This window comes from Hypanus sabinus, chromosome 2 (assembly GCF_030144855.1).
Source record: "Hypanus sabinus isolate sHypSab1 chromosome 2, sHypSab1.hap1, whole genome shotgun sequence".
Taxonomy (NCBI): Eukaryota; Metazoa; Chordata; class Chondrichthyes; order Myliobatiformes; family Dasyatidae; genus Hypanus; species Hypanus sabinus.
Genome location: NC_082707.1, coordinates 177,227,155 through 177,240,312, shown reverse-complemented (window position 1 = coordinate 177,240,312; position 13,158 = coordinate 177,227,155). Strand labels below are relative to the sequence as shown.

General features: G+C 40.6%; 1 protein-coding gene across 1 annotated transcript in view; it reads left to right on the top strand.

The window, feature by feature from the left end:
• Positions 1–13,158, top strand: part of kcnh5b (potassium voltage-gated channel, subfamily H (eag-related), member 5b) — a 386,291-nt gene that overhangs the window by 41,540 nt on the left and 331,593 nt on the right. The window contains exon 2 of the mRNA XM_059988032.1: positions 3,857–3,980. Coding sequence (XP_059844015.1) covers positions 3,857–3,980 — 124 coding nt within the window. The remainder of the gene's footprint in view (positions 1–3,856; positions 3,981–13,158) is intronic.

Below are 13,158 nucleotides of genomic sequence, written 5' to 3'. Positions count from 1 at the left end.
GCTCTGGTAGTTGTCCAGTTCTGAACAGTACTCTTTCCACCTTCCCGTTATTTTCTTTTCTTCTGTGAGACATTTTTGTCTTGGATAGTGTTCACTTTGGCTTATTTTTCTTTGGTAAGATCTTTCACCAGTTGGAATGCCTTCTTTGTGTTGTTGTTGGAGAGGCTGTCTTCAATGTCCGCACATTGTTCAGCTATCCATCTTTGCTTTGCTTCCTTCATTTCCCTCCTGATTTCCTTGTTGATTTTCCTGTATTTTGTTCTTCCCTCTGCTGCGTTTTTATCTTTCTTTAATTTCCTTCTTGAGTCACATATATCCAGTATCTTGTTAGTGACCCATGGTTTAGACTTGTGGCAGCTTTTCCCCAGAATCTTGCTTGTTGTTTCCGTCATCACTGTGTTAAAGTTATGTGTCGTGGTCTCCAGGTCTCCATCAAGGAGGAATATTGGAGCCATTCAGCATTACAATGGCACAAGTCTACGCCCCAACAACAGACTACGATGATGAACGCATTGAAGAATTTTGTAAGAAACTACAAGATGTCATTGACATGGTGGACAAAAAAGATATTTCAATCATTCAGAGTGTCTGGAATGCCAAGCTGGGCAGAGACGCACAAGATGATTGCGGGGAGGTTTGGACCATTTTGATAAAACATCGGCCCCTCATGCAATGACTCTTCCAATGAGAGAGGACTACGTCTGCTGGAATTTGCCAGTTATAACAACATGGTGCTATCGAACACACTTGGAGAGCACAAAGCATCCTGAAGATGGACCTAGCATGCCCCCAATGGTCAACATCACCAGATTGACTACATCCTGGTGCAAAGACGGCAGAGATCTGGTGTGAACAGACCGAAGACCAGAACATTCCCAGGAGCAGACGTGGGCAGTGACCATGACCTTGTCATGATGAACATCAGAGTGCGCTTGAGGAGAATCAACAAGACAAAAAACAGCCGGCTGAGATTCGACCTTGAGAAACCAAAAGACCCCGCCACCTCTGAAGAACTTCAGGCAGCAATTGGGGGGAAGTTTGCACCATTTTGATAAAACAATTTAATTAGCTATTAAGCACTTTGGGAAATGATAATATTGTTAAATGCACTCATTACTACCTCAGTGCAAAGATAAACCACTGTCAGTAGATCTACAAACTGTGGAACGAGAGCCCACAGAGCAAGAAGGATTCTAAAAGGTTGGATTTTTTTGGATCAATCTTGCACAAAGTTATTACCAAACTACTTGGCAATTAGGGAAAGTTATAATTAGAGATTGTTACAAATCGACAGTAGCTCATGAGCTTTCCCTGAGCAGTACAAGCCCACATGCGGCTTGTTTAGATTGGATCTGGGGTTGTAGGCTATATTTTATTCACTGGCAAAGAGTTCCTATTGTGATGATGCTACAGTAAACTGTTACAGTAAGCAAATGCATTCTGTTGTTGGCTGATCATTAATAAAGGGAAAGTAACTCATGAAGAACTGTTAACAGGAGAGTGTCTGCCAATGCTGAAAATCCAGAGCAACACACACAAAATGCTGGAGGAACTCAGCAGGCCAGGCATTCATCTATGGAAATGAATAAACAGTCGCCGTTTTGGGCCGAGACCCTTCTTCAGGACTGAAAAGGAAGGGGGAAGACGTCAGAATAAGATGTGGGGAGAGTGGAAGGAGGCTGGCTGTAAGGTGAGAGGTGAAGCCAGGTGGTTGGGAAAGGTAAAGGGCTGGAGAAGAAGGTATCTGATAGGAGAGGAGAGTGGACCATAGGAGAAAGGGAAGGAGGAGGGGATGCAGTGGGAAGTGACAGACAGGTGAGGAGAGGTAAAAAAGCCAGAGTGGAGAATAGAAGAAGATGGAAGGGGGAGGGAAACGTTTTTTAAATTGGAAGGAGAAATTGATAATCATGCAATCACGGCGGAGGCTACCAAGATGGAATATAAGGTGTTGCTTCACCATCCTGAGGGTGGCCTCATCATGGCAGAAGTGGAGGCTCTGGACTGACATGTCAGAATGGGAATTAATTAAAATGTTTGGTCACTTGGAAGTTCCACTTTTGGCAGATGAAGCAGAGGTGCTCAACGGAGCAGTCTCCCCATTTATGACAGGGGTCTCACCAATTTAAGAAAGGATGTGCTGACATTGGAGAGGGTTCAGAGCAGATTCACTAGAATGATTCCGGGAATGAGAGGGTTAACATATGAGTAACGTTTCACTGCTCTTGGACTGTACTCCTTGGAGTCTAGAAGCATGAGGGGGGACCTCATAGAAACATTTTGAATGTTGAAAAGCATGGACAGAGTGGATGTGGCAAAGTTGTTTCTCATGGTGGGGGAGTCTAGTACGCGAGGACATGACTTGAGGATTGCAGGGCGCCCATTCAGAACTGAGATGCGGAGAAATTGTTTTAGCCAGAGGGTGGTGAATCTGTGGAATTTGTTGCCACGGGCGGCAGTGGAGGCCAAGTCATTGGGTGTATTTAAGGCAGAGATTGATAGGTATCTGAGTAGTTAGGGTATCAAAGGTTATGGTGGGAAGGCGGGGGAATGGGATTAAAGGGGAGATTGGATCAGCTCATGATGAAATGGCGGAGCAGACTCGATGGGCCGAATGGCTGACCTCTGCTCCTTTGTCCTATGGTCTTATGGTCAATGAGGAGGAAGCTGCACTGGGAGCTCTGAACACTATAGTCAACTCTAGCAGATTCGCAGGTGACGTGTTGCCTCACCAGGGAGGACTGTTTGGGGCCCTGAGTGGTGGTAAGGAAGGTGTATGGGCAGGTGTAGCACATAGGCTGCTTGCAGGGATGAATGCCAGGAAGGAGATTATTGGAGAGGGATGAATAGACAAGTGAATCGCGGAGGGAGCAATCCCTGCAGGAAATGGGGAAGGTTAAGATATGTTCGCCTGGTTTACCACAAGTTGTTCAGGAAAAGTTTTATTCACTCAAATGGCTCCAGATTGCATGCCATAAAATATTTTGGATGTTACTAATTTAACCTGGTAGAATATAAATCAATAATATGTTGGAAACCCTTGTTCAGATTGTTTAATTGGTTTCTTATTGTCATATGTACTGAGATACAGTGTCGCATACTTTCATTACAGATGAATTCATTACAGCAGTGCACTGAGGTAGCATAAAGTAAATCAATAACAGAATGCAGAATAACATGCAACAACAATAACAGTGAAAGTGCAGTGCAGCTCGATCTTAAGGTGCAGGCTACGAAAAGATGGATGGTGAGGTCAAGCGTCCGATTTATCTTACCAGGGAATTGTTCACTGCTTAGGAAAGTGAACTAGACGCTGTCCCTGAGCCTGGTGAGACGTGTGCTCGGATTTTTGCACCATTCGCCTGATGGGAGGTGGGAGGGAGGAGAAGAGAGAGTGTCTGTGGTGGGTGGGGTCTCTGATAATGTTGGCTGCTTTATTAAAGCAGTGAGATGTGTAGGCAGGAAAGGCAGGTTTCTGCGATGTGCCGAGCTGTGTCCACAACTCTTTGTAGTTTCTTGTGGTCATGGGCAGAGGGTTTGAGACGATGCATTCTGATAGGAAGCTTTCTACGGTGCTTTGATAAAAAATGGTAAGTTTCAAAGTGTAATTTCAAATTTCAAATTTCTTTTAGCCTTCTGAAGTAGTAATTGGGAGCCTTCTTAGTTGTGGCTCCAAAGTGATGTTCAAACCTAGGAACTTGAAGCTCTTAATAATTATGTTAATACAAGTATGCTGCAGAGAATACTTAAATAAATATTACTAATAGGTGATTATCTTAAATTTAGCTAATCAAAGCATTGAAGAATGACACAAAGTATCAGTCTGTTCTGACTTGTAACTCTTTTCTTACATTTATAGAAACAAGTTTTTTACTTGGAAATGCTCAGATTGTAGACTGGCCAGTAGTCTACAGTAATGATGGATTTTGCAAGTTGTCGGGATACCATCGGGCTGAAGTAATGCAGAAAAGCAGCACTTGCAGGTAAACTAAAGGTTTCATTCTTATTGTGGTGTGACTGCACAGACACTGAGTAGCGAGTATGATGCTTAGTGTCACATGACTCACATTGCATTTAATGAAAGAGAACAGCTGGCTAAAGAGTAGATCAGAGTGGCCCAGAATGGATCTGAGTCCGCTCATCATGTGCCATGAAGGAACTGTTTAATGGCCCTTCTGCTGCCTTCAGCCTCTTTCTCATCCCTCTTCCCTCCCCATCACTGTATAGTGATTTGGCTATGCCAAATAAGCCAGGGCAGAAAAGAATGTAGAAACAGATTCAGAATTATTATTATTGACACATGATGTGAAATTTGCTGTTTTGCAGCAACAGTACAGTGCAAAGAGATAAAAAAAATTATAAAGCATTGAATAAATAAATAGTAGAAAATAAAAGGAGTAACAAGGTGGTGTTCAAGGATTCATGAACCATTTAAAAAGCTGATGGCAGGGGGAGGAATCTGAATCACTGAGTTTGGGCCTTCAGGCTCCGGTACCTCCTCCCTGATATCATGGTTGAGTAAAGATATTGGTGATCTGGTGTGAAAATTGTCACATACCTTAAAGGCCTCAGATGATACATTGAACTGTACATATGACACATTATAATTTCATTGCAACCACCTGAACATGAAACAGTAGACCGTTACAGTTGTTTATGAGCAAATCAGAGCAGGGAGAATCCTTTGATACATTTTTCATGGAGTCGAGATAATAAATTGTAAATTGGTTTATTATTGTTACGTTTACTGAGGTACAGTGAAAAACTTGTTTTGCATGCTATCCGTACAGATTTCATTACAGCTGGGTAATGAGGTAGTATAGGGGAAAACAGTACCAGTGTGGGGAAAGGAGTGTTGCAGTTACCGAGACAGTGTAATATAGGTAGACAGATCACATTCAAGGTGGACTGTGAGCTCAAAAGTCCATCTTGTACTGTTAGCAGATAACTGAAATTCTGCAAATTTGAAACACTCACTCATGAGAAATTGTTTATTTAAGGAATTGAATAAGGTAATGGATATTCCAGTCAAGCTCTGAAAATCTGTTATCCCATTGTTTGGAAATCCTGATGGTTCAGTATCTCGTTCACCAGGTATTCTCTTTAAATTCACTGAGGTCTCAGTTCCCAGACTCCCTTAAGCACACTGGTGCCCAATTTCCCAGACTCTAACCCAGAGGTGTTTTTATCCTGTACTCCATTAACCTTGTAAGACATTTTCCTTCATACTGTGCACCTTTTAAACTCTCTCAGCCCATTTTCCCAGGCTTTCTTTAATGGGTGTTGTTTCCCACCTATCTTTAAATCCACCGTATACACTATAGAAAGTTAATTACACTACCACATTAAAAAAACACAGTAAATTCTTAAACATTCTTAAAAAAAAACACACGCACACACACTAAATATTTGTTGGAGTACTAACAAATCAGAAAATCTGCCACCCCAGCACTGCCAAAATCCTGAAGGTGCCAGATAATTAGTCTTATAGAGATAACTATAAAAGTGAATATAGACATGCAAATTTTCAGAGCTATCCAGAACTGAGCCAAGTCAGAAATGTTAGATAGCTGTTGTATATTTAATATTTCAGTAATATTTGAGTGGTATTATAAAAGTGTTGTGGATTAAGCATTCTTTATTTGTTTAAATAATTCATTATGGGTTATTTGTGAAGCCAAGCCTTTATGCATTTTTAAGGCAGAAGTTGATAGATTATTGAGTGGTAAAGACATGAAGGGATATGGTGGGGAGGTGGGTGAGGAGGCAGGAGATTGGAACTGAGAGGAAAAATGGATCAGCCATGAAGAAATGGCGGAGCAGATTTAGTGGGCCCCTATTCGACTCCTATATCTTATGGTCTTCTGTAAAAGTATGTCAAATGCATACTTCATGACACTGCCATATAATACGTGTGCACACCTCGCTTAAAATAAAAATACAATGTACACGAGTTATCTCCCAGCTCCCTTGTTTTCCTTTCAATTAGTTTTTATGTTTCGGAAAATACAAAACATAGCAGTGGTGAGGAGGTATTTCTAAAATGAATCGGAGATGACTACTCACCCGTTGAAGTGCAGCAAGATGCTCGAGATGAAGAGGATGTGCAGAGCAACAGTCAAGTATAAAAAAAGCAGAGCAACACATTTTTTTCTTCAGAGCAGCATGTTTTCTTCATGAAAGGAAAAATGATCAAGTCAAAAAAAAGGCAAGAAATGGAAGAATTCACAGGTTCATAAACAGTGAGTATAATAATCATTAAAAAAAGAGCTGCAATGGCTGGCTACATGGGAAAGACTGACGTGTTTGATTCCACAACAGGTAACTGGATTTTGTATACTGAGCAAATTGAGCAGTATTTTGAAGCAAATGAAATAGCCAATGAGAAATGTGTAGCAATTTTGATAAGTGCATTGCATTTAAAAGCATACTGTTTGCTTCGAAGTTTAACTGCTCCAACCAAACCAGCCAAAATGAGCTTTGCTGTATTATGAAAGTAATGGAATAAAATTTAGAGCTGAAACCATAATTGATTGCAAAATGCTTGGGTTTCATAAGTGGAATCAAAAGGCAGGGGAGTCCATTTCACCACATGTGACTGAATTGAAGAGTTTGTCTGAGCATTGTCAGTTGGGTAATGGGCTTAACGATGCACTGAGAGATCACTTAGTTTCTGGAATCTTACAAGAAAACATTCAAAACAGCCCCTAACTGAAGCACAACTTACTTTTAAAAGAGCAGTTGAAATAGCTGTATCAATGGAAACAACAGTCAGTGACGCAGTTGAGTTGCAGTCAGCAATGGACGTTGCAACAAATTTTCAACATCTAAACAGAAACTGGCATAGCAGAACAAACTGTGTTACTGTTGTGGCAGGGGCTCACAAACACAAGACCAATGCAGATTTAAGGGTGAAACTTGAAAAAAATGCAACAAAGTAGGACACATACAAAAAGCTTGTTGACCAGACAGAAATCAATGGACTGAACAAGGAAAACATAGAGATAAAAAGTTGCAATCTCAGAAGGAGCACTGATCTGCATGCTGTTGATGAAAAATCTGATAATGATGAGTGTGACACAGGACTGCGTAGCCTTGAGATTTACAGTGTGAAAACTAAGAGTAAGGCTTACATCAGAAGCGAATAGCAAATTAATTAAAATGGAATTGGACACTGGATTGGCTGCTTCACTCATTCCACTCAATGAGTTTGAGTTGCATTTCATGGTAACTGAACTAAAGTCTGCAGATATCCAACTAAGAATTTATACTGGAGTAAAGATTGGAGATCCATCCACAATTTGCATGCCATATCCCCTGCAATTGAATCAACTACAAATGAGTTAAGAAAGGTACTGGATGATGCCACCGCAGTGTTCAAAGATGGCACTGGCAAACTCAAACATATCAAGGGTAAAATAGCCTTAAATGAAAATGCCACTCCTAAGTTTTGCAAAGCCCATCTGGTTCCGTATACCATCAGTGATAAAGCAGCCAGTGAGCTAGATTGCATGGAAGCTGAAGGAATTTCTCTCCAAGGTTGAGTGGAGCCTATTGGAAATGCTGGTAGTCCCAGAAGACAAGAAGAATGGGTCTGCCAGGATCTGTGGTGATTTTAAGGTCACCATCAACCCAGTACTAAAAGTGGATCGGTACCCTCTGCCCAGGACAGGGGATATGTTTGAAAGCCTCTCCGGCAGAAAACACTTCAGCAAATTGGACTTAGCTGAGGCTCATCTATAGATGGAGACACAAGAAGAGCCCAAAGTGTTTCTCACCATAAACACTCACAAAGGGCTTTACTGCTTTAATAGGCTTATTTTTGAAGTTGCATCTGCACCTGCACTCTGGCAGAAGCTATAAGCAGGTGCTGCAAGCCTGCCCAGGCACTCACTGTTACCCCGGTGACATCATTATGATTGGTAAGGTTGACAAGGAACATCTTCAAAGTCTCAAGGCAGTGTTAAAAAGATTAAAGCACAATGATGTAACAAGGCAAATTCTTCAAACCAAGCACAAGAATTACACAACTGTGCTGAGAAAATTCAAGCAGTGGTGAACGTTCCACGGCCAAAGTACATGTCACACTTGTGGTCCTTTTTAGGATTTGCTAATTACTATGACAGGTTCCTGCCACTAGCTACTGTGCTCCACCCTTTGAACCTATTACTACAGATTGGGAAGAAATGGCAATGGACAAAGCATAGTGTGGAATCTTCAAAAAGGTAAGAGAAATGGTGATTCAAACACACATTATGATCCATATAGAGTCAGAGAGTCATAGAAAAGTACAGCACAGAAGCAGACCCTTCAGGTCATCTAATCTGAGCCAAACTAATTAAACTGTCTACTTTCATTGACCTGCACCGGGACTATAGCCCTGCATATCCCTACAACCCATGCTCCTATTTAAACTTCCCTTAAATGTTGAAATTAAGTTTGCATGCATCACCAGCTCTGGTGGCTCGTTCCACACTCTCACCACTCTCTGAGTGAAGAAGCTTCCTGTCATGTTCCCCTTAAACTTTCACCTTTCACCCTTATCCCATGACCTCTAGTTGTAGTTCCATCCAACCTCAGTGGAAAAAGCCTGCTTGCATTTACCTGATCTATAATCCTCATAGTTTTGTACACCTCTATCAAATCTCTCATTCTTCTATGCTCCATATAAAGTCCTAACCTATTCAATCTTTCCACATAACTCAGGTCTTCCAGGCTGGACAAGATCCTTGTAAATTTTCTCCATATTCTTTCAACCTTGCTTACATTTTTCCTGTAGGTAGGTGACCAAAACTACACACAATACTCCAAATTAAGCCTCACCAATGTCTTACACAACTTGAGACTAACATCCCATCTCTTGTACTCAGTACTTTAATTTATGAAGGCCAATGTACCAAAAGCTTCCTTTGTGACCCTATCTACCTGTAACATCACTTCCAGTGAATTATAGACCAGTATTCCTAGATCCCTTTGTACAACCACATTCCTCAGTGCCTTACTGCTCACTGTGTAAGACTTACCCTGGATGGTTCTACTGAAGTGCAAAACCTTGCACTTGTTTGCATTGAATCCCGTCTGCCATTTTTCAACCCATTTTTCCAGCTGGTCCAAATCCCACTGCAGGCCATGATGGCCTTCCTCGCTACACCCCAACTATACCCTCAATCTTGGTGTCATCTGCAAATTTGCTGATCCAGTTAACAACATCATCCAGTGAGGCTGTTTGGGATGGCAACATATCCAGAGGAAAGGTGTCCAGAGTCGTCAGAACAACTTCCCAGAGTCAACTCCTACAACCACCATGGAGGAGGCCCCAGAATCTGAGATTGTTTCATGCCACAAGTCTCACCTGCCATACAGAGTGACCACATTTACCAGAAAATCTGTTATGCCACAAAAGTAAGAAAGCTTTCGCAGCAATTAAATCTTTAGGCCCGAATGGGACAATTTAAACTTTATGATGTTTTTTAGATGACTATATAGTAGTTGTACTATATAGTATACTGCGTATATAGTTGAGATGCATTCTATGTTGAGTTGGAGTTTATAGCTAAGTAGGGAGGAGCGTTGTGTATTTAATATTTCCTGTAATATTTGAGAAATATTGTAAATATATTGTTTGACTAAGCATTCCTTAGTTGTTTAAATAATTCATTACATGTTATATGTAAAAATATGTGAATTACATATGTCACAAGGCTACCACATGATACGTAATCATCTCACTTAAAGTAAAAATGAACATACACAAGTTATCTCGTGGCTCCCTTGTTTTCCTTTTAATTAGCTTTTATGCTTTAGCAACCAACAACAGGAAGTTTGTGTAGTGAAGTACATGAGAAATGGTAGAACAAGGAAGGTACTTATCAAACACTGTTGATGGCAACAAAGGAGGTTGAAAAGAAACGTCCTGGAAGAAAGTGCATGGACTTTGTTTTGGAAAATCATTTCAATCAGTAAGTAAAGTGAACATTGTGAGTCCTAGAGTGGATAAGAAGACCAATTGTGAGGCAGAACAGTTTCACATTCAGAATATACTGTAGCTGCTGCCGTCTTAATTCTGAGGAGGATATCCCAAAGCAAACTATTAATCTTGATAGAGTACAGTTAAAATCAAGGGTAATAGCATTTGGCAGATGGAACTAAATAAGGTTCATTGTGTCAGCGTTATGAAGATTGCTTCAATTCAAGAAGTCACTTCGGTCACAAATGAATATGAAAATATTTTTCTTGGAATTAGAAAGCAGATATCTCTGAGTTATGGATATAGTCATAGAGACATAGTGTTATAGAGAATGGAAAGATGCCTTTAAGCCCAACATGTCCATGCTGAGCAAGTTGTCTACCAAGCTCATTCTTTTTCCCAGGCACATATCCCTCTAAACTTTTCCTATCCATGTACCTGTCCATTGAAATTGAACCCACCTCTGTTGCCTACTCTGGCAACTCATTCTATTTACCCATGACCCACTGGCCTTCAGGTCTCCCTTAATTTTCTGCCTTTTGGCACTCTATAGTAAATCTATGCACTGTAGTTTCAGATTCTCCCATCTGGTGTAAACGACAGGGGACAGCCTCAGAGTAGGTGGATGTCCCTTTAGAACAGAGATGAGGAAGTATGTCTTAGTCAGAGGGTGGTGAATTCATTGCCACAGATGGCTGTGGAGGCCAAGTCATTGGGTATAATTAAAGCAGAGGCTGATAGGTTCTTGATAAGAAAAAACATCAAACGTTGTGGGAAGAAGGCAGGAGAATGGTGTTAATAGGGGAAATAAATCAGCCGTGGAGGAGACTCGATGGCCTGAACAGCTTAGTTCTGCTCCTATATCTTATGAACACTAAAACTGATTAGCCTCACCTTTCTTATATCAGCTAACTCCGGTGCTGTCTCAGCATACTGTATCTGTTGCCAAAGTTTCCCATGTCAACGTGACCCGAAGAATTTATTATTCCATTACTAGCAGGAGTAATTTTGTTTTTCAAAGCATGGGCAGAAGACTGGCAGGATAGATCACCTAAACTTTAAAGTACGGACACAATTTTCATCCCATATAGGGCAAATAAAATTTGAAGCTTCCTTGTACTGCACTTATCTGTTTGCCTTTGAGCTACTGAAAACTAAATTTCGCAGTAATGGCAATGTCACTCCAAAGGCCGTCAAATGATGTTCCCAGAAGTTAGTTTTCTTTGATTGCTAAAAATGTGAGAAATATATATCATTGCATTGCCTGACATAACACAATCTTTACTTTCACTATTGTTATTTTGTGAAAGCAATGTTTCATGTGAACTTACTGGCTCATAGAGATATGCTTGTCCTTTGAACTGAAAAACGCACTTAGAAGATTAAAATTATTTTCAGAGTCATATAGGAATAATTTGAACAAAATTCTGATTTATTGCATATATTACATCATTGGCCATTATTTTCATACGACAGTGAGATGAAGTGAGGATTAATGTTTATAAATGGCATATAGTGTTGATTTAAAGATGTGTATAGGGGGGATGTACTGTATAATAATTCTATTTTCTGCGAGGGCCATTTCAGATGCCCTTGGATGAAAATCTGTCACTGCATTAATATTAGAGGAGCCTTTTCCTCTTTTGGACCAATCAAACATCTTAGTCCAATTGGCAAGTCTGAAGTTAGCCTGCCATGTATGGTAGACATGTGGCCACAAAGAAAACCACTCAGTGCCTATCAGTGCCAGACTCTAGACTTAATTCAACAGTCTGACCTGTGATTTGGCGTTCATTGCCACACATGTGAGGTCATATGACTGGCCCTGACGTTAGCTGCTCTTGTCAGAATTAAAACTGCATTCATTCCAAAACTCTGCTCTCCTGATGCGATTGTCATCTAATTGTTTGATAAAAGATTCCATATAACCATATAACAATTACAGCACGAAAACAGGCCATCTCGGCCCTTCTAGTCTGTGCCGAATGCTTATTCTCACCTAGTCCCACCTACCTGCACTCAGCCCATAACCCTCCATTCCTTTCCTGTCCATATACCTATCCAATTTTACTTAAAATGACAATACCAAACCTGCCTCTACCACTTCTACTATAAGCTCGTTCCACACAGCTACCACTCTCTGAGTAAAGAAATTCCCCCTCATGTTACCCTTAAACTTTTGCCCCCTAACTCTTAACTCATGTCCTCTTGTTTGAATCTCCCCTACTCTCAATGGAAAAAGCCTATCCACGTCAACTCTATCTTTCCCCCTCATTATTTTAAATGCCTCAATCAAGTCCCCCCCTCACCTTTCTACGCTCCAAAGAATAAAGTCCTAACTGGTTCAACCTTGTTCAACCAGTAACTTAGGTGCTGAAACCCAGGCAACATTCTAGTAAATCTTCTCTGTACTCTCCATGTTGTTGACATCTTTCCTATAATTCTTACTTTCAATAAAAGATTTCTTACTATCATGCATAAATCACATGATTGGGTTTACAAAATGTATCATTTGAAGTGGGCATAAGTAAAGTAAATTGCTTTTTTGAAGTTTGCTGGAATATTTCTGGAATGCAGTTCTGCTGGAAACAAAAGCTACTCATATAAGCGCTATTTGGACGAGAATTTGATTGATTACAATGGAAGGTTATTTGATGGTTGGCATAGAAATGATGGGCCAAAGGGCTTGTATCTGTGCTGTGGAACTCTTTGACTCTAATATGGATGTGATATCCATTGATTTCAGTGAAGTCGTCAATGATTGCCCGGAAATCCCCAGTAGTTGGCATTTGACTTTGCATTAGATTTGCAACATATGTCTTCCATTTACTGATTTAATTTGAATAGTGCAGGCTGAGTACTACAAACCCCATGAATCAAAGAAACGGCGTTGTAAGTAACAGCAACACAAAGGAGCACGCAGATTGATTTCCCCCTACTGATAAGCTGGTGGCACTGTAGCCAGAGCTGACAGGGCATCCACTGGGTGTCACTGCACAGGAAGGGAGCAAATTAAAAAGGTTATTGTGTTTGAGGTTCTACGATTGACAGTTAACAGCAAGAGATATGGCATGGGAAAGATTGCATCCTGAGATATTGGATATGTGCTTTGCAAGAAAAAATTAATTGGTAAAATGTTTGCACTTTTCATTTTTCTTGGTTTCAAAATTTAATTTCAAGTATTTTTTGAGCTG